General features: G+C 39.9%; 1 protein-coding gene across 4 annotated transcripts in view; it reads left to right on the top strand.

Moving 5' to 3' along the window:
• kcnc3b (potassium voltage-gated channel, Shaw-related subfamily, member 3b) overlaps window positions 1-23,346 on the top strand; it is a 138,541-nt gene that overhangs the window by 72,640 nt on the left and 42,555 nt on the right. For all 4 annotated transcript variants that reach the window (XM_062055822.1, XM_062055821.1, XM_062055823.1 and 1 more), the window contains exon 3: window positions 19,493-20,474. In XM_062055822.1, coding sequence (XP_061911806.1) covers window positions 19,493-20,474 — 982 coding nt within the window. The remainder of the gene's footprint in view (window positions 1-19,492; window positions 20,475-23,346) is intronic.

Raw genomic sequence — 23,346 nt, forward strand, 5'->3', positions numbered from 1 at the left:
TTTTCTGTCGTCGTGTGGAAGGGAAGTAGGAAGGCGTGTCCAACGCATATATAGAGACAGGTGTCACAGCAATTATTGCAGTAGGAGGGACAACGAGACAATGTTTCCACATTGACAAAACATCGAACAAACTTCAGGTATTTACATGTAACTTACACATTTTGTGTAATTATAACAATAATAAAACATTATAAAATACATTATTTACATGACATAATTGACCCTGTCACAGGGATGACAATGAGAAACCTTGGAGGGGACCGCAGATGTGGGGACACCCCCCTGGGCGACCGGTGCAATGGACGTCGAGTGGATCTAGTTAATGGTGTGAGAGTCCAGTCCATAGTGGGACCAGCAGGGGATCATCTTGAGTGGAGACAAGTCAGCAGTGCAGATACGTCCCCAACTGATGCACAGATGAGTGGTCCACCCCGGGTCCCGACTTTGAACAGCCAGCGACTCATCTGTGGTCACCTAATAATCTTTCCACGCTGGAGAGGGGGTGGGGGGTCGGGGGCAGAGCAGAAAAGAGACGGCAGATCAACTGTTCAAAAGGGGAGTCTATTTAAAACTAAGGCCCAGGGGCCACATCTGGCCCACCACGTCAATTTATTTGGCCTGCAAAAACCTGGAAATAATGTGCGTCAAAATTATTTGACATTTTCTCCCTAAATGTATTCAGTTTTTTCATTCCAAGAAAATACATACTGCATGCACTTGCAAATCTTTTAAACTTTAATATTATCTAATAAAGCCACAAATATATCATAGATTCCAAAAAAAAAAGGTTAAAAGAAAACCCCAAAACACTTAAATATTTCATAGCAAGGTATCTATCAAATTGTATACGGTAAAAAGAACGATAGATTTTATGGTAGAATTACATTTTTACTGTAAAATATACTGTGGTTTTTACACCATATCAGTGTAAAAGGAAAAATGGTACTACTGTTTTTTTAAACAGAGGTGCCAGTTGTTTTTTTGTTTTTTTGAAAATTCTAAAACATTTTACAGTAATACACCGTAAAAACAACAATTGACGATTCTACGGAAACAAACTGTCAGCTCAGTATCCAGAATTTTACCATAAAAAAACAGTGGTGCTGTTACTGCATTTACAGTAATATGCTGTAAATTCTGGCGACTGTGCTGCCAGTCTTTTAGCGTATATCTACATATTTGTTTTACAGTGAACATTAAAAAATACAAAAATCCATTGCCCAGGCAATTGTGTGATATCATGATGCAAATACATTTATATTCATACTTTATTCACTGTTACAAGCGGCCCTCTGAGGGAAGCCATAACTGCGACGCGGCCCTCAATGAAAATTACTTGGAGTGCCCGGAACTTTAAAAATGCAGACGTAGTTTCCGCATGGCCTGCAATAGAGCGCATGTGAGAGTGGTAGTGTGTGGGTGCCATGATCTGTTTGGCGGCGAACATTGGAGGGTTTTTGTTCATTTGTATTATTAATAATGCACACATGTAAAAGTGCAATTTCACTGTTGATGATGTGCATTTATTAGAAAAGAGAATGAAAATTACGTCAATCATAAAAACAGTTTTTTAACCATTTTTCCCAATATAGGCATTGAGGCTAAAAAAATTGTTTTATTCGATTACGTGACTAATCGAACAAACTAATCAATAGATTACTTGATTACTAAAATATTCAATACCTGCTGCATGAGATGGTCATGGTTCATTTTTTTCCGACATTTTTAACAAGTAACATTAATGAACTAGATTAACATGTGACTGCATGACCTTATAGTACCAGTAGAGTGGAAAAACAAGTTGACCGAGAGGGACAAGCGGTAGAAAATGGATGGATGGATGTATCCATTAAACCATATCTAATTGTATTTACAATCTGCAAAGTATGTGAAATCACAGTTTAAACATCACAAAATGCCACAAATTCGGTCAGCCATTTTGAATGTTTCGCTCCCAACACCTTCGGCTATTTTCGGATATTGACATTGATTGATTGATTGAGACTTTTATTAGTAGGTTGCACAGTGAAGTACATATTCCGTACAATTGACCACTAAATGGTAACACCCGAATAAGTTTTTCAACTTGTTTAAGTCGGGGTCCACTTAAATTGATTCATGATACAGATATATACTATCATATATACTATCATCATAATACAGTCATCACACAAGATAATCACATTGAATTATTTACATTATTTACAATCAGGAGTGTGGAGGGGGGGTGGGGGGGGGGTGGGGATATGGACATCAAGTAGTGGACATAGAGAGAGAGAGAGAGAGAGAGAGAGAGAGAGAGAGAGAGAGAGAGAGAGAGAGAGAGAGAGAGAGAGAGATCAGAAGGCATAAGAAAAAGTATCTGCATTTGATTGTTTACATTTGATTATTAGCAATCCGGGGAGGGTGTTAGTTTAGGGTTGTAGCTGCCTGGAGGTGAACTTTTATTGCGGTTTTGAAGGAGGATAGAGATGCCCTTTCTTTTATACCTGTTGGGAGCACATTCCACATTGATGTGGCATAGAAAGAGAATGAGTTAAGACCTTTGTTAGTTCGGAATCTGGGTTTAACGTGGTTAGTGGAGCACCCCATCACGGCAGTAACCCTTCTGCCCTCTGACTGTGTTATTAGATCAGTCATTCTGGAAATACACACACATTTGAAAGATCTGGTGTTTAATCCTTATGTAAATCAAGAACAAACATTTGGCATTTTATGCATTTGAAATCGTAAATAAATAGCGAACAATTGAGTCAACTAGAGATGTCAGATAATATCTGACTGCCGATATCGGCCGATAAATGCTTTGAAATGTATTATCGGAAATTATCGGTATCGGTTTCAAAAAGTGAAATGTATGACTTTTTAAAACGCCGCTGTACCGAGTGTTACACGGACGTAGGGAGAAGTACAGAGCGCCAATAAACCATAAAGGCACTGCCTTTGCATGCCGGCCCAGTCACATAATATCTACGACTTTTCACACACAAGTTAATGCGAGGCATACTTGGTCGACAGCCATACAGGTCACACTGAGGGTGACCGTATAAACTACTTTAATACTGTTACAAATATGCGCCACACTGTGAACGCACACCAAACAAGAATGACAAACACATTTCGGGAGAACATCCGCACCGTAACACAAGATAAACACAACAGAACAAATACCCAGAACCCCTTGCAGCACTAACTCTTCTGACACGCTACTATATACACCCCCTGCTAGCCCCCCCACCCACTTCAACCCCGCCCTCCCAACCCCGCCCACCTCAACCTCCTCATGCTCTCTCAGGGAGAGCATATCCCAAATTCCAAGCTGCTGTTTTGAGGCATGTTAAAACAAATAATGCACTTTGTGACTTCAATAATAAATATGGCAGTGCCATGTTGGCATTTTTTTCCATAACTTGAGTTGATTTATTTTGGAAAACCTTGTTACATTGTTTAATGCATCCAGCGGGGCATCACAACAAAATTAGGCTTAATAATGTGTTAATTCCACGACTGTATATATCGGTATCGGTTGATATCGGAATCGGTAATTAAGAGTTGGACAATATCGGAATATCGGCAAAAAAGCCGATAGGGTTTATGTTGTGTTACGGTGCGGATGTTCTCCCGAAATGTGTTTGTCATTCTTGCTTGGTGTGGGTTCACAGTGTGGCGCATATTTGTAACAGTGTTACAGTTGTTTATACGGCCACCCTCAGTGTGACCTGTATGGCTGTTGACCAAGTATGTCTTGCATTCACTTGTGTGAGTGAAAAGCCGTAGATTTGAGGTGATTGGGCCGGCACGCAAAGGCAGTGCCTTTAAGGCACGCCCCCAATATTGTTGTCTGGGTGGAAATCGGGAGAAATTCGGGAGAATGGTTGCCCCGGGAGATTTTCGGGAGGGTCACTGAAATTCGGGAGTCTCCTGGGAAAATCGGGAGGGTTGGCAAGTATGACTGGGAGACGCAACTGCTCTGTACTTCTCCCTACGTCTGTGTACCACTCCGTACAGCGGCGTTTTAAAAAGTCATACATTTTACTTTTTGAAACCGATACTGATAATTTCCGATGTTACATTTTAAAGCATTTATTGGCCGATAATATCGGCAGTCTGATATTATCGGACATCTCTATTATTGTATGTTATTGTTTTAGCTGAATTGTAGCATTTTTTTTTTTTCAAATGTTGACTAAAATGGTCACTTGAAGAAACAAACTAGTTTTATTCTAGATTGGTGGGCAAGCTCACCTCTGCGTACGACAAAAGTAGTGGTAGAGTAAGCAATCTTGCTTCCTCTCTACTGTCTTTAATAATAACAGAACTAGTCATTTGGCAATATTAGTTAAGACCTACTTACTGTTGCGTAGATGTCCTGATGATTAGATGTCTCTTCAAGTTGGTTGTATTTTTTATGGAGAAATTGAAGCCACAGGGTTTACAACATGTCTTGTCTCCCTCAGTGTTTTTCAACCTTTTTTGAGGCGAGGCACATTTTTTTCATAAAAAAATCCGGAGGCACACCACTAGCAGAAAACGTTAAAAAATGAAACTCCACAAGGTCGTCGTGCCTTATTTTGAGTTTGTTGGTGTTTTCCTGTGTGTAGTGCTTTAGTTCTTGTCTTGCGCTGTTATTTTGGGGGCCCTTCCTGTTTTGTTGGTGTTTTCATGTCTTCCTTTGAGCGCTATTCCGCACACCTGCTTCGTGTTAGCAAGCAAGACTATTTAAGCTGTTGCTATGCTTCTTTGTGTGGACATTGTTGATTGTCATGTCATGCACGGATGTACTTTGTGGACGCCGTAAGTTTTTGCTGTCGTCCAGCATTCCGTTTCTGTTTACTTTGTAGCCAGTTCAGTTTTACTTTCGTGTTGCATAGTCATTGCCTTTTCTTTTCCCTTTCCCTTTTGTTCATTACATACCTTTTTACCTGCACATTGCCTCCCGCTGTGCTCTGCATATTGGGATCACAACAAAACATCCTCATCTCACCCGACACATTCCGACTTTTACAAAGCAATTAACTACCTGCTGCCACCTACTGACATGGAGTGTTACGTGGTTATCCTGCCGAGTTTTACACAGCACAGACACTAAGCAACGGCACATTATTTGCAGATTATAATTATTGATTTGTAAAAAATATTATTTGGACCAATTAGGTGAAGTTGCATAATTTTCCACGGCACACTAGTGGTTGAAAAACACTGGTCTACCTTGCTAAGGTAAAATGTGCCCATATGTCTTTTCAATCGTCCAGGGGTAAAAGACATATTGTAAAGATTTGTGTACAGGATAGGGATGTAACGATATGATAATTTAATATCACGGTTACTGTGACCAAAATGATCACGGTTATCATTATTATCGCAATATTGTGGAATGTGCTCAAAAAGCTTTTTAAACATATCTAAAAAACACTATTTTGCATTTCTTGTTTGTTTCGCTGAAGTGTTTTATCTGTTTTAATAGCTAATATTTTAACGGTGTACTGTAAATATTTCTACTGTAGTTCTTTAGGATAAATTTAAATGACAATTGCGTTACAAATAAAATCTATTCTAATTATGTATCATTTGTTCTGGGCATTGTCTGTTCAGTGGTATTTGAACGCACCATACAAACACCTTGTCTTTTTTCCACTCTGAGAAAAGATGGATCATCATAGTTCCGTGCTAAGAGAGCACAGCTTGTAGGTTCAATGTGCACAACTGAATAGTTTCTCAGACAATAATGTGTTTATAGAAGTGTAGATTGGGGGTACGTTGTTTATAACGGGGAAATACATATGTCTCTTGTTTTCATGTGAGCATGAAATTAGCACAAGTCCGCCGTGGCCCGTGAGTTCATGAAAGTGCAGTTATCGGTCATTAGATCATTTTAATTTAAAAGGGTAATACTAACCGTCAGGAGTGTTGTCGTCGTCATCGTTATTACCGTTTATTGTTGCATTCCTACAATATAGTCTTGTTTCCCGGGGAAAAATCCAGACAACCTAACTTCGTAGTTGTTGTTCTGATTAGATCCCAGCCGTGACTTAGCCCCGCCCCTCTCCTGAATGATTGGATAGATTCCTAACTTGTCCCAACCACCTAAAGACGAAAATAAAAATGATTGGAATTCATCTCGTTTTTATTCGTCGACTAAATTGTACAATAATTGTGTCATTGTTTTTGTCAAAGTGTGTTTGTTTTGACTCGTTATCGTCCTATTTTAGTCGGGGAAAAATAGGTTGTTGACGATAACTAAGACGAACATTTTTAGTCATCAAAATTAACACTGCTTAATAATCACGTCATGAAATGTAAATGGAGAATTGTTAGCTGTTTTGGTTCTTTAAAGGGCTTTATCGGCGGAATAAAGGTCCTCCCATTGACCTTATTGTAAGCAGGCTTTTCTTACCCCCGTCGTCGTCACGTCGTGACATTGCTGGTTTACGAGCAGAGGAGCATGTTTGGCAGTGCACAATCATGGAGTACTTACAAGCAGACACAGTTTGTAGACAGAAAAGGGCGAAGGGATGCATTTTGGCTTAAAAACTAAAGATATAAGTGAAGTTGTAACACTGAAACGCCCACCGGAAGAGGTGCTTTAAGACAAGACATGGTTAAAGTCCAGCCCCAATCGGCAGTGTTTTAGCTAATTCCAAATAACTAATCTTCTCCACCATGGCGACATATAAAATGAGTTTCTTACAAGTATCATCCCTGCAGGACGAGGAATAGCTAAACATGCTTCACTACACACCGTAGCTCCCCGGCGTCAAAATGTAAACAAACGCCACTGGTGGATCTACACCTAACATCCACTGTAATGATACCAAGTACAGGAGCGTATCTAGTCAATACTACTATGATTACGTCGATATTTTTTGGCATCACAACTTCTTTCGTTTTTTTTAAATGTATATTTTGTTTATAAACTCAGGAAATATGTCCCTGGACACATGAGGACTTTGAATATGACCAATGTATAATCCTGTAACGACTTGGTATCGGATTGATACCCAAATTTTTGGTATCATCCAAAACTAATGTAAAGTATCAAACAACAGAAGAATAAGTGATTATTACATTTTAACAGAAGTGTAAATAGAACATGTTAAAAGAGAAAGTAAGCAGATATTAACAGTAAATGAACAAGTAGATTAATAATTCATTTTCTACCATTTGTCCTTAATAATTTTGACAAAATAATAGAATGGAAAATGACACAATAAGTTACTGCATATGTCAGTAGCTAAATTAGGAGCCTTTGTTTGTTTACTTACTACTAAAAGACAAGTTGTCTTGTATGTTCACTATTTTATTTAAGGACTTAACTGCAATAAGAAACATATGTTTAATGTACCCTAAGATTTTTTGTTGAAATTAAGCCAATAATGCCATACCCCTTTATTTAGAAAAGTACTGAAAAGTATTGAAATCATTTTGGTACCTGTACCTAAATATTGGTATCGGGACAACACTAGCTAGAATGCATTAAAAAAATACATCCCTCTTCATGGTTGATTCCAAAATTCCAAAAAAGGCCAATTAAAGGTAGAGTTAACTTGTTACAGGCTCCTTATAAGTCAGCATGTATATTATTTTGCTATATGCTGTGTCTCATGGTTCTTTTTAAGTCCTGCTTTCCTGCGCTGTTCATTCAGTCATTAGTCAGTCTTTTTGCGCTAGAATTTAGTGGGGAAAAAACTCCAATGAAGCACTGTTTTCCAAGTTATTTGTTTTGCGAAGGAACATCATGTTTCATTTTGATTTCGTAAGAAATCTGATTCTCACCCCCTTGCTATTGTTTTTTCCTTTTTTCCTTAGTAACAGATCACTGATGTTCTTGCATGTCAATCAGCATGTTGCATTAAAACAAAAAAGCATAATGTATGCTGTTTGTGTTTGGTACGTTAAAGGCCTACTGAAATGATTTTTTTTTAAATTTAAACGGGGATAGCAGATCCATTTTATGTGTCATACTTGATCATTTCGCGATATTGCCATATTTTTGCTGAAAGGATTTAGTACAGAACATCGACGATAAAGTTCGCAAATTTTGGTCGCTGATAAAAAAAGCCTTGCCTGTACCGGAAGTAGCGTGACGTCACAGGTTGAAAGGCTCCTCACATTTCCCCATTGTTTACACCAGCAGCGAGAGCGATTCGGACAGAGAAAGCGACGATTACCCCATTAATTTGAGCCAGTATGAAAGATTCGTGGATGAGGAACGTAAGAGTGAAGGACTAGAGTGCAGTGCAGGACGCATCTTTTTTCGCTCTGACCGTAACTTAGGTACAAGCTGGCTCATTGGATTCCACACTCTCTCCTTTTTCTTTTGTGGATATCGGATTTGTATTTTAAACCACCTCGGATACTATATCCTCTTGAAAATGAGAGTCGAGAACGCGAAATGGACATTCACAGTGACTTTTATCTCCACGACAATACATCGGCGAAACACTTTAGCTACTGAGCTAACGTGATAGCATCGGGCTTAACTGCATATAGAAACAAAAGAAATAAGCCCCTGACTGGAAGGATAGACATAAAATCAACAATACTATTAAACCATGAACGTGTAACTACACGGTTAATGCTTTCCAGCTTGGCGAAGCTTAACAATGCTGTTGCTAACGACGCCATTGAAGCTAACTTTAGCAAGGGGACCTCACAGAGCTATGCTAAAAACATTAGCTATCCACCTACGCCAGCCAGCCATCATCTGCTCATCAACACCCGTGCTCACCTGCGTTCCAGCGATCGACTGTGCGACGAAGGACTTCACCCGATTATCCGTGCGGTCGGCGGCTAGCGTCGGATAGCGCGTCTGCTATCCAAGTCAAAGTCCTCCTGCTTGTGTTGCTGGAGCCAGCCGCTAATACACCGATCCCACCTACAACTTTCTTCTTTGCAGTCTTTATTGTTCATTAAACAAATTGCAAAATATTCACCAACACAGATGTCCAGAATACTGTGGAATTTTGAGATGAAAACAGAGCTTTTTGTATTGGATACAATGGTGTCCAAAAACTTCCGTTTCAACCATTGACGTCACGCGCATACGTCATCATACAAAGACGTTTTCAACCGGAAGTTTAGCGGGAAATTTAAAATTGCACTTTATAAGTTAACCCGGCCGTATTGGCATGTGTTGCAATGTTAAGATTTCATCATTGATATATAAACTATCAGACTGCGTGGTCGGTAGTAGTGGGTTTCAGTAGGCCTTTAATGCGAGAAATGTTTTAGTTTGAAAGTAGCAAATATGGCCGACTTCTACTGTAAAGTGTCAAAGTTTGCAGCCTCCTTTGCAACATTTGAGGATACAGTAGCTTTGTTTGTCGTCTAAACCTTTCTGTTTACATTCCGACTCTCACGTCGAATTCTTTACCTTTTGCCAATCTCTCGGTTTGTGCTTCCTGCCATTCCCTTCTCGCCGCTCTCGTATTTTTATCCCGCTTTTTGCGCCGTCAACTTTCTCCTTCATGCTTCTCCCACCTGTCCACCCCCTCCTGTGCCTCCACCTGTGTAGCCTACGTACAGTAGAAGAGGCGACTGTAGCTGTGCCACTCGATTCTCTTTTGTGTGTGTCAACTGTAGCTTTGCCACTTTTTGTGTGTGAACGTTTGGGCCCGATCTCATGAGAGCTTAGTGGGAACGTGCACACAAAAAAGTAATGCTCTGTAATTAGCAGAAAGCTGATTTATTTCGGGGGTTTCTTGTTCTTGTTTTTTTAAATGAGAGTATATTAATACCATTTTAGTCGCGGTGTTGTTGGAGTATGAGTGCATGACGTAGTCACTCGTGCTAAAGTATTTAACTTTTAAAGACTGACCAATAAGCGGATGAACAGTGAGGAAAAAGGTTACAGTCACATTGTGCAGAAAGGAGGTACTTTGATTTGATTTGATTTTGATTTGATTTGATTTTTATTAAGGATCCCCATTAGCTGGTTGCCTCAACAACCCACTAGTCCTCCTGGGGTTCACAATTCAATATAATTACAAGTAAAAGCATATCATTATAACTACACAATACAGAAAAAAAATTAAAAAATAAAAGCATCAATAAAAAAACAAGCAAACAATTTACAGTCACAGAATAATAATTACCATATAAATATAACTACACAATATAAAACCACTTTAAAGAGCGAAGTGCAAGAGAATGCACACTGACTTAAAGGGGAACTGCACTCTTTTTTTGGAATCTTTTACAATGATTATGAGAGACTAGAACACATAGGATTTAAAAAATGATAAACGCTTGAAAGATGTGGCTAACGGACACCTTTGTAGCATTCAAAGCCCTCTAAAACAACTTTAACCCCCTCCACCCACGTTTTATATACACACTGCAAGTGTATATATATATATATATATATATATATATATATATATATAATGTAGTAACAGACACATTCATAACAATATGTAATATGTACAAAACCCCAAAACCAGTGAAGTTGTCACGTTGTGTCAATCGTAAATAAAAACAGAATACAATGATTTGCAAATGTTTCAACTTATATTCAATTGAACAGACTGCAAAGACAAGATACTTAACATTGGAACTGGTAAACGTTGTTATTTTTTTTGCAAATATTAGCTCATTTGGAATTTGATGCCTGCAACATGTTTCAAAAAAGCTGGCACAAGTCGCAAAAAAGACTGAGAAAGTTGAAGAATGCTCATCAAACACTTATGTGGAACATCCCACAGGGGAACAGGCTTATTGGGAACTGAATGCTCAGTTTTATACAAACAAGGATGGGGCGAGGGTCACCACATTGTGAACAAATGCGTGAGCAAATTGTCAAACAGTTTAAGAACAACATTTCTCAACGAGCTATTGCAAGGAATTTAGGGATTTCACCATCTACGGTCCGTAATATCATCAAAAGTTTCAGAGAATCAGGAGAAATCACTGCATGTAAGCGGCAAGGTTGTTACCTTCGATTCCCTCAGGCGATACTGCATCAAAAAGCGACATCAGTGTGTAAAGGATATCACCACATAGGCTCAGGAACACTTCGGAAAACCACTGTCAGTAACTACAGTTTGTCACTACATCTGTAAGTGCAAGTTGAAACTCTACTATGCAAAGCGAAAGCCATTTATCAACAACACCCAGAAACGCCGCCGGCTTCGCTGGGCCCGAGCTAATCTAAGATGGACTGAGGCAAAGTGGAAAAGTGTTCTGTGGTCTGACGAGTCAACATTTCAAACTGTTTTGGAAACTGTGGACGTGGTGTCCTCCAGAGCAAAGAGCAAAAGAACCTTCCGGACTGTTGTACATGCAGTTAATGATTATTTGCAAAAAAAAAAAATTACGTTTCTCAGTTCGAACATTAAATATTTTGTCTTTGCAGTGTATTCAATTTAATATAAGTTTAAAAGGATTTGCAAATCATGGTATTCTGTTTTTTATTGATGATTTATTTACGATTTACACAACGTGCCAACTTCACTGGTTTTGGGTTTTGTACAATATTTAACATATTTTGGTCATTTCTTCAGCGCATTTATTTCTGTTTCCATAGCAATGCACTTCCGACTTTCAGCAACAAATTGGACAAATGAGGATTCACATCCTTATCTTTTTGAACCTGAATATACAGAGGATGAACTGCTGTTTATAGAAGCCAGCACAAAGGAAGGGTGAGACGTCGGAGCAGACGGAAGCCGAGAAAGTGAGGTCGGCGTGACTCTATGCTGCAAACGTGGAACTTGGAGCCAAGCTACGCCGACATAAATGGAGGGCTTACCCAAACAAATCGATCATTAAAAAAACATGCAGCACACCATGCTTGTTATTAAGACTACAGTACATACGCTGTCTGGCTAGCTGTGTACAAACAACACTTGAAATGTGGGCTAATACTTACAGATACTGTAATATGATTGTTCATGTTGGTACAGATTGGCGTCCTATCGCCTTGGGTTGTGCATTACAAACTCAAAAGCCATTCAGCTGTTGATGCAGAAGCTATGGCTTTCCTCTTGTCGTAGCTAGCTTACGGCTAATACCGTAGCATGTGTTAGTACGCTAAAAAAAGAGTTCCTCAGTGTTTGCTCAAACAATAACAATTATTAAGGTTACGGAACGTAAATGAAATATTGTTGGCGGTTATTTGATGCATTTTTAAAGCGACTTAGAGGCAGAATGGATCGCTCCCATTAGCTGCATTGCTAGTGTGGAGAATGCATGTATTTTTAAGAGTTCTTTTTTTATTCATAGTCACGTTTAAAGCAGCTAATATTTTCCCCATGTGTTCACATTGTTCTTGTATCTTATGTCCGCAAGTAAACTCTTGTGCTTTACCTTGAAGGCGTTGGAATGTGTATTGGGAGTATGATGTACTCCCTTTTTACCTTATCTGTTTAGAACAATGAGGCTGTATTCCTTTCTGGGCGGGCGGGGCTGTTTTCGTACTAAATAAGCTGTCTCTTTCTGTTTGATTTTTAGACCGCTTCTAGATGCTGCTATTAACGCACTGTAAGACGTGTCTCCTAAAGCTTTAGTAAAACTTGATAATATTCCTATTCTGTCTTGATGGTCCTTCTTATTCAACATATATGTCATCCGGAAGAACTTGGGATTGACCAGTGACTTTTATTCCCTGAGAGGAAGACTGGTCTGACGCAACAATTGCACCCGAGAAGGAGCCGAATTTTACAAGTTAGAATGCAAAACAACCCAAAACATTTTTGTTTTGTTGTCTCTCATAAGGGTTGTGAACAATAAGCAAAATTCCCCTTTTCGTGGTGAAATCCCAGTTGCATTTCTTCTTTGAAATTGGTTGTCAAAAAACCAAATTAAAATATGTTGACATGAGGTGAAGCCACCAATAAGTGGACACTTCAGTACGATTTTTGTCGATCGATTCAGTTTGACGACAATGACCCTGTTTTTATCGGATATGTCGAATTCATATATAGGTCTTTTTTTAGTCAAACGATTTCAAATTATAATGCAACTTTAGTCAGCATGTTCTCTTCGGGTTTAGACACTTTTTACTCACTGTTATTTGTTCTCGGTCATTGGTCGGTCTAATCCAGGGGTCGGGAACCTTTTTGGCAGAGAGAGCTATGAAAGCCAAATATTTTAAAAATGTATTTCCGTGAGAGCGGTATAATGTTTTAACTAAATGCGTGCATTTTTAAGTAAGACCAACATTTATAGAGCATAATAAGTCTCTTATTCTTTTTAATAACATTGCTATTCTGAAGCTAACCAATAATAAATAAAATACTTCTTACCATTAATGCGACTTCTTGAACAGGTGCGGTAGAAAACGGATGGATGGATTAAAATGTTTTATCTTTTGAACATTATTTTTAACACTGTGATTACCAACAATATTATTCATTACTTATCGTGTTAAGCAATCTCAGCTAAGATTTATCTGGGAGCCAGATGCAGACATCAAAAGAGCCACATCTGGCTCGAGAGCCATAGGTTCCCTACCCCTGGTCTAATCTATCGTTTAGTTTGTTAAATCGGATAAAACACACTTTATAGCCTCGATGAGTATTTAAATAAAACAGTTAATCATTGTTTCTACTTGTTTCTGTTTGCCATAACCTTCATTCTTTTTTTTAAAATTAAGTCCACATCATCCACTTTGAAATTGCGCTTTTAACATTAGCGCATTAAATTTTTTTAAAACAGCCTTTTCGACATTAGCCGCCACACATATCAGGGCACCCACACACCACCGCTCTTAAGTGCAGAATGTTTTTTATTAACATAGCTTCAAAGTCAGACTAAAAGCTAAGCACTTGTCTAAAAATAATGTTCCATGTGATTGTTTACCTTTCCAGTAGTAACTCAATTTTAGAGATTTTATTTTTCAATTTTCAATTTAAGATATCTCTTTTCCTCTGCAGCTGAACTTTGGTGCTAGAGTAGATTATGGTCGGAGTTGAACCTGTGTTTGCCGCAAAATAGTTCTACACCACTTTCATTTTCCATTGCCCTCTGGAGCCGTGTCATTATGTCACAGTTGTTACGCCTCCCATCAGAAAATAATAGGAAATGATTGCGCAAATTTTGACATTCTTTAACAACAACGACACACGACACACAAAAATGCTGAAATTGTCGCTACTGTTTATGGAGTTAAAATTCACAACGCAGTTTTTGTTTCGTTTCTCTGGATGTCAGCACAATTTTAACATGTGAATTGTCTTTTAAAAATAAAAATAAAAACTTTAGGATTAAAAAATATCGTATGAATACAATACAACAAAAGGTACTATGAACAACCACAATAGTTTTATGAAGTAATGTAATAATAATGCACACTTCCATCCTTCCAGCTGCTTCTCCATCAAACACACCATCAGCAGCTTTTCTATATTTTCATGAATAAATGTCTGCCGTTTAGATATTAAATATTATAATAATTATTATTATAAACTCCTTAATTCTGCACTCCATCCAGCTGTATAATCACTCGCCATACAAAAAATAGATGATATCTGTCTATTACCTGACCGCTTCTATGTTAGCTACCTCTCTTTGTTTATAATGTCTATTTTCTGCTGGATCTACTCTCTATTTTATGCTGCCCTTTTTTTTCCCTGCAGTTGTTACATATACTGTAATATTGTACATGGTAATTGGGATTTGTTATATATTGTATATACTCTATAAAATATAATATATGCAGAGGTTGCCCTCTAGTGGGTTCTTTGGACCACCACACACTGCCAGGAGAGCCCGGAATTCAGGGTATAACACTGTTTTATTTTCATAAATAGCAATAGGCTTCTGCTTTCCAGCACAATGTCCTTTCCTCCCGTGTCCGCTCATCAGCACCTCCAACTCCAACTACGTGTCTCATTCCGGCTGCTGCTAATAAAGGCGACAGGCGATTAGATAACAAGGCCCACCTGGGCCATCTACTCACCTGTCGCTGTCTTTGAGGCCGGTCCTGGCACACCCGTTCCGCGGCAGGCCCGCAGGCCACGTCCCCCTCCACAATATAATAATATAATATATTAGTATATACTATATACTGTATATATAATATGTAAATATTACATATATGTTATATTTTATATTGCTACTATGGTACATTTTTTGTCTACTTTTTACCTGCATTATCCTTTCCATCCTTACCCTTTCCATCCTTTGTAACTGAGCTACTGTGTGGAACAATTTCCCTTTTGGATCAATAAAATTTGTCTAAGTCTAAGTCTATTTTAACATTCTTGGCTGGTGATAGACTCATTCCGCTTCAGTACGCTGCGGGCGTACTGAAGCGTACTGTTGATGATTTATTTCTTTAATTCAATAAATCTCATCCACTTCTTCTCAGCATTGTCCTTCACATTGACTTTTTTCCTTCCCATGCTTGGAAAAACTAAGTTATGTCCAGCTCTGGCTTTAAGCTAATAATATCGAGTAAGACCGGATGTTTTGGGCGGAGTTTACGGGGGTTCACCGCGACAATTGCTACACCAAACGGACATTTTTTAAAATTATTTTTAAAAAATTAGCTGAGAGACTGCGCTTATTTTAAAAACACTATTAAGTTAGCGCACTCTTAAGTTGAAGTATTTCTATGTTCTTTTGTTCCATGATTACCTATGGACGTTTCCACTACATCAGTGGTCCCCAACCTTTTTGTAGCTGCGGACCGGTCAACGCTGGAAAATTTTTCCCACGGACCGGGGCACAAATGTGTTTTTTATGTTGATTTAATAAAACATAAAAAATAAAAACATTTATTTTTATTTTTTTATTATTATTTATTTATTTATTTCTTGTGCGGCTCAGTACCAATCGGTACGCGGTAGTTGGGGACCACTGCACTACATCACGCGTTAAGTTAAGTTAAAGTACCCATGATTGTCTCACACACACACACACTAGGTGTGGCGAAATTATTCTCTGCATTTGACCCATCACTCTTGATCACCCCCCTGGGAGGCGAGGGGAGCAGTGAGCAGCAGCGGTGGCCGCGCCCGGGAATATTTTTTGGTGATTTAACCCCCAATTCTAACCCTTCATGCTGAGTGCCAAGCAGGGAGGTAATGGGTCCCATTTTTATAGTCTTTGGTATGACTCGGCCGGGGTTTGAACTCACGACCTACCGATCTGTGATCACAAGCAATAATAGTAGCAAAAAGCAGCATAGCACTTCAGGGCAATACTTTTTTTTTTTTTTTTCCTTTTCCCGCTTTTGCCCTCATTTGTACGTGCGAAACATTTCTGGTGGGCAGCCAATGAAGAAGCGTAACGAGCAGGTCCCGCTGGTGCTATCCTGCTTTCCCGAGACACACCGGCATGGGGGGGTAGCGGTAGGAGGAGGGTGATTGAGAATCTGTGCATGTGTTTGGGCGATAGAGCGGGAGAGCACTGCAGCAATCGAGAAAATAGGTCAGACACAGCAGAGGAGAAAAGAGGTACAGGAAAGAGATGGAGAGGGAAGAGGAAGCAGAAGTGTTTGGGATACAATGGCGTACTTGAACTAATGTGCCTATGCTTTACAGCAGCGCTTTAATGGACACATCCTCATGCACCTGCAGGCCGTGTTTACTGGACTCACTGCTGCAGGGCCGCCTCTTTTTTGGCTAAGCGTTAGCTCATGGCTGCCTTCTATAAATATGTGCATAGGCTTTTCAATGAACGCCGCCTCTGTTAAGGAAGTTTGCTCTGGATATTACATAAGTGCACAATGTCAAAAATACACAGCTGCACGCACAATACACTAAAGGCACTCAACTCAGGGCTCCTTATATATATATATATATATGGGCTCCACTCAAGTATGAATTACCTTTCTCTTTTGCTCTTCGGGCCGTGTCTGTGTTTTATTATTTATTTGATGAAGCACAAAGTATACTGCATCTATAAATACACACTGCGGCCCCGCTGGAGCCGGACTGCGCCAGGGAAAGATTGTGCGGCAACCACACACAATGGAATTGATTCATTGACAATTGCTCGGGCACATATAGAAAGTGTGTTTGCAGTTTACACACATGGCCAAAAGCCTGGGAAATTGCCTTTTGTGAGTAATGGGGAAAATGTCTGGGAAAAGGAATGCTAATAAAACAAGCTGGGTTTTGTGGGGGTTGCTTATCATTTTAGTGTGTTAAAAATGGTCAAAACCTTAATTCTTTAGAATTAATTAATTCTAAAGATTTAAGGTTTCTCCTTTACTTTTTACTTTTTTTCCTATTTATCTTATCCACTTGCAGGAACTCCACCCGGACCTCAAAACTCTGACACTACCTGAGATCTAATTAAATTAAAGTCCAGAGAATTGACTTATCTCTTGGATACGTTTCTCTCTCACACTGACATTCCCTTCACCTGAGCCACTTTTATTGGCACCATACTTATGTTTAATGCATTATCCCCTTATATTAAGTCACTGAGTATCCCGAGGGTGTGTAACATATAGGGGTATATATACCAGAGGGTCTCCAAAGTGTGGGGAAGTGAGACATCACTCAAGAACAAAAACAGGCCTCATACTGTAAATGTAATGGCATTTGGGCGGCGTGGCGTAGTGGGTAGAGCAATCGTGCCAGAAACCTGAGGGTTGCAGGTTCGCTCCCCGCCTCTTACCATCTAAAAATCGCTGCCGTTGTGTCCTTGGGCAGGACACTTCACCCTTTGCCCCCGGTGCCGCTCACACCGCTGAAATGAATGATGAATGATAGGTGGTGGTCGGAGGCGTAGGCGCAAATTGCAGCCACGCTTCCGTCAGTCTACCCCAGGGCAGCTGTGGCTACGAAAGTAGCTTACCACCACCAGGTGTGAATGATTGATGGGTTCAGAAAAACATGTAAAGCGACTTTGGGTACTTAGAAAAGCGCTATATAAATCCCAGGTATTGGTTGTGGTGCTTCCTTTGAGTTGTGGTTTGATTGATTGATTGAAACTTTTATTAGTAGATTGTACAGTACATATTCCGTACAATTGACCACTAAATGGTAACACCCGAATACGTTTTTTTCAACTTGTTTAAGTTGGGGTCCACGTTAATCAATTCATGGTCACACAATGCTTTGGAAGACAAGTGTTAAGTCTCCAAGACGCTTAATGGCGTCCATGTTTTTCAATCAATCTTGCTCAAATCTAATAACAGTTTTTCTTAACCGTAGCCAAAAAATATCCGTTTCTCAGCTGTGGTCAGTCTGAGCCGAAGCAGTACACAGTTGTAATACACTTTTCCGCCACTCGTGACAGTAATGAGAATTTTAAACGAAAGTTGTGTATTGTCTGCGGTCACTCGAAGCGAGTATGACGGTCCTCCTGCTAGGGGGGGTCTACTTGTGGGTCTTCAGATGGCCGTGGAGGCCGATCTGTGATCCACATACTTTGGTGCAGTGTGGGCAAGGGAAAGTGGAGGTGATGTGTTGTCTTGGAGCTTTTTTTTTGTCTCTCCTTGCGGTGTTGTCGCTTTGTCTCTGCGGCACGGCGGAGTTCCTTCCAGCAGAGGCGATGTGAAATTTCTTCAGGTTTGTCTTGATGTTGTCCTTGAAGTGTTTCTTTTGTCCGCCAGGAGCTCGCTGACCTTCCTTCAGCTCGGAGTATAGGATCTGTTTGGGGAGACGTGTGTTGGACATGCGGATGACATGGCCAATCCATCTGAGTTGGTGCCGCATTATTGTAGTGGTGATGCTGAAAATGTTGGCTTCCTCCAAAATACTGATGTTGGAGTGTTTGTCTTCCCAGCTGATCCTCAGGATCTTTCGTAAGGCTCTTTGGTGATGTTGTTCCAAGGCTCTGAGGTGCCTGCTGTAGGTGGTCCATGACTCTGCGCCGTACAGCAGGGTTGACGACGGCTCTGTAGACCAGGAGTTTTGTTTGGTCCTTTAGGTCACGATCCTCGAAGATCCTTTTCCTGAGAGTGGCATATGCTCCACTAGCACAGCTCAGGCGATGGTTGACTTCAGAGTCGATGTCAGCTTTTGAGGAGAGGAGGCTACCAAGGTAGGGGAAGTGGTCGACATTTTCGAGCGTGGTGTTATCCACTTTTATGACGGGGTGGATTGACGGCTGGTTGGGTAGAGGTTGATGGAGAACCTGGGTCTTCTTAATGTTCAAGGCTAGACCCAGGGCTTGGTAAGCCTTGGCAAAGGCATTCAGGATGCCCTGGAGGTCTTCTGCAGAGTGTGCTGCGATGGCGTTGTCGTCTGCATATTGAAGCTCCATGATGGTGGTGGCATTTTGACGGCAGATCTAACGGGGTTCACTGTGCTACACCCAATAATGGAAATGATGCTTGGAACTTAAATTTTTGCTTGAAACTTAAAGCATAACAATTAGCCGAGCGATAGCTCTTATCTTCAGAGGCACTCTTACGTTACGGTACCATTGTATTGCTATAATGTAAAATAAATATTTTTTTCAAAGTTTTAGTTCATGCAATGTTTAATGGTATATCAATAATTTCCTATTTGTCTGTTGTATGTATTTTGTTGTTCTTTGTTTCGTGAGCAAACTGACTCATCGCTGTTTTGTCCTCTTCCTTTCGTTGCAGTATGTGGCGTTTGGCTCCCTATTCTTCATCCTCATCTCCATCTCCACTTTCTGCATGGAAACGCATGAGGCCTTCAACACCATCCTCAACAAGACGGAAAACTTCACGGTGGGCAACGTGACGCGTGAGGAGATCGTCTACGAGGTGGTGACCGACAGCTGGCTGACGTACGTGGAGGGCGTGTGCGTCATCTGGTTCACCATCGAGGTCCTCCTGCGAGTCATCTTCTGCCCCGACAAGCTGGAGTTCTTCAAAAGCTCCCTCAACATCATCGACTTTGTGGCCATTCTGCCCTTCTACTTGGAGGTGGGCTTGAGCGGTCTGTCCTCCAAAGCTGCCAAGGACGTCCTGGGGTTCCTCCGGGTTGTGCGATTTGTCCGCATCCTTCGAATCTTCAAGCTCACCCGCCACTTTGTGGGGCTGCGAGTGCTCGGCCACACCCTTCGCGCTAGCACCAATGAATTCCTCCTGCTCATCATCTTCTTAGCCCTCGGTGTCCTCATCTTCGCCACTATGATCTACTACGCCGAGAGAATCGGCGCCGACCCGGACGACCCGACAGCGAGCGCCCACACCAACTTCAAGAATATTCCCATCGGCTTCTGGTGGGCCGTGGTGACCATGACCACGTTGGGCTACGGAGATATGTACCCGGAAACGTGGTCGGGGATGTTGGTGGGTGCTCTGTGTGCCTTGGCTGGTGTGCTGACCATCGCCATGCCCGTTCCCGTCATTGTCAACAACTTCGGCATGTACTACTCTCTGGCAATGGCCAAACAAAAGCTGCCCAAAAAGAAGAACAAACACATTCCAAGAGCACCTCAGCCAGGGTCTCCCAACTACTGCAAGCCGGACGCCCTCGCCATGGCTACCGCATCCCCGCAAAGGCTCCTGGGGAATGTCCTTGGTGGAGTGATGGGGTCTGGAGGCCTTGGGGGTGACTGTCCTCTTGCCCAGGAAGAAATTATAGAGATCAACAGAGGTGAGATGTTTCTTTCTTCCACTTTTGGAACATTTGGAACAAATAGGGGACTGTCCTGCCTGACTGACATGGTGTCAAGACAAGTAGTCTTGCAAAGTGTCGGATCCATCCTGGATAAATTACCCAGACCATCAGAAGTCATGTGCAATTTATTATCAACTGGTAGGTCCAAGGTTGCCTTCAGACACCCATCTGCCAGCCAGGAACAAACACTACATGGGGCGGGAATTGAACTTAGTTATCTACTAAAACAACGTAATGCCTCTCAAATTGCGCTGACTTCACATATTTTCCCAGTGCCGTCATCAGTAAAATCAGGAAGGAAGTTAATTGAGGCGTCAGTGACATGCAGCAATAATGCACCTTTAATGCATCGTGCTGGTCATCAGGGAGCTCGAAAATATTGGCTTCATCAGTGCTTTTACGACATTTTGTCTGCTTAGCTCATCAGAATTTGTGATTTTTTAGCTTTGTAAACAAACTACTAATGTAATATTACTGTATATAATGTAATGCTTTCTCAGCTCAACATGGCTTTTTTTGAATATGGGATCGAAATGACATTAGCTTACCCTGAACCGTCTCTATTTTGCTGAAACCTTCCTTTTTTTCCCTGCCCTTTGTCTCCTCTTGGATAAAAAGTAGTCTTCCAATACACAGCTGTGGGAATAAACATACATGCTAACGTTAGCTGTTGCTCTCCCTTAGCTATGGACACTGCAATAGCACGCCATTTTCTTTTGGATAAAACATGTCTCTTAGTATTGTGCTACAAATGGCAAAAATCAAAACATGCCAACGTCCTCTCATTTATTGCTGGATGTGACAAACTGAATAGAATATTAGACATACACACTTTTGTTAGCTGGCTTTACGTCAGCTCTGGATGCTGCAGTATTTATACTCCACAGTCTCCACTTTGTTGCAGTGGCCCTCAGTCTCTTGAACAAAATCACTATCCATGTGGCCAACAGCTTACTGTAGAAGTAAATAGACACACTCATGCTCCTCCATTTGTGTTTTGTAGTGTCTCGTCTTCACTGATGCGCTTAACGTGGCGTGCTTTTTGCAGTTTCTCACTATTTTTGCGGTGGAAAACCGGCCAAGTTAGTATCGTCTTGTCATTTTCATTTTAAATTGACCATATTATACAAACGACTGACAAAAGTTAGACGTAATGCTGGCTGAAGCAACTCCATGGCTAGTCTGGCTAGTCCACCAACATTGCTGACTGCTAAAGTGGGGTTTGCAAACCTTACAAAAGCTCATGTTTCTAGTAAAACCCACAACGATACATTATTTCAGGCATTATTAGACATTTTGCATGTTTGGTTTAGGAGTTATGTTTGAATACATTTGTATTGCTTTTTGGGCATTATCTCAGGATTCTAAGAACATTACTGTCATATTGAGTAAAAAAACTAATTTTTGTGTTTGCAAACCTTACAAAAGCTTATGTTTCTAGCAAAATTTGCAAAGATACATTATTTCAGGCATTATTAGCCATTTTGCATGTTTGGTTTAGGAGTTATGTTTAAATAACTGTCATATTGAGTGGGACAGTTATACTGTCATATTGAGTAAAAAACACATGTTTGTATTTGCAAACTTTACAAAAGCTCATGTTTCTAGTAAAACCCACAACGATACATTATTTCAGGCATTATTAGACATTTTGCATGTTTGGTTTAGGAGTTATGTTTGAATACATTTGTATTGCTTTTTGGGCATTATCTCAGGATTCTAAGAACAATACTGTCATATTGAGTAAAAAAACAAATTTTTGTGTTTGCAAACCTTACAAAAGCATATGTTTCTAGCAAAATTTGCAAAGATACATTATTTCAGGCATTATTAGCCATTTTGCATGTTTGGTTTAGGAGTTATGTTTAAATAACTGTCATATTGAGTGGGACAGTTATACTGTCATATTGAGTAAAAAACACATGTTTGTATTTGCAAACTTTACAAAAGCTCATGTTTCTAATAAAACCCACAACGATACATTATTTCAGGCATTATTAGCCATTTTGCATGTTTGGTTTAGGAGTTATGTTTAAATAACTGTCATATTGAGTGGGACAGTTATACTGTCATATTGAGTAAAAAACACATGTTTGTATTTGCAAACTTTACAAAAGCTCATGTTTCTAGTAAAACCCACAACGATACATTATTTCAGGCATTATTAGACATTTTGCATGTTTGGTTTAGGAGTTATGTTTGAATACATTTGTATTGCTTTTTGGGCATTATCTCAGGATTCTAAGAACATTACTGTCATATTGAGTAAAAAAACTAATTTTTGTGTTTGCAAACCTTACAAAAGCTTATGTTTCTAGCAAAATTTGCAAAGATACATTATTTCAGGCATTATTAGCCATTTTGCATGTTTGGTTTAGGAGTTATGTTTAAATAACTGTCATATTGAGTGGGACAGTTATACTGTCATATTGAGTAAAAAACACATGTTTGTATTTGCAAACTTTACAAAAGCTCATGTTTCTAGTAAAACCCACAACGATACATTATTTCAGGCATTATTAGACATTTTGCATGTTTGGTTTAGGAGTTATGTTTGAATACATTTGTATTGCTTTTTGGGCATTATCTCAGGATTCTAAGAACAATACTGTCATATTGAGTAAAAAAACAAATTTTTGTGTTTGCAAACCTTACAAAAGCATATGTTTCTAGCAAAATTTGCAAAGATACATTATTTCAGGCATTATTAGCCATTTTGCATGTTTGGTTTAGGAGTTATGTTTAAATAACTGTCATATTGAGTGGGACAGTTATACTGTCATATTGAGTAAAAAACACATGTTTGTATTTGCAAACTTTACAAAAGCTCATGTTTCTAATAAAACCC

Source organism: Entelurus aequoreus, linkage group LG08 (assembly GCF_033978785.1).
Source record: "Entelurus aequoreus isolate RoL-2023_Sb linkage group LG08, RoL_Eaeq_v1.1, whole genome shotgun sequence".
Lineage (NCBI taxonomy): Eukaryota > Metazoa > Chordata > Actinopteri > Syngnathiformes > Syngnathidae > Entelurus > Entelurus aequoreus.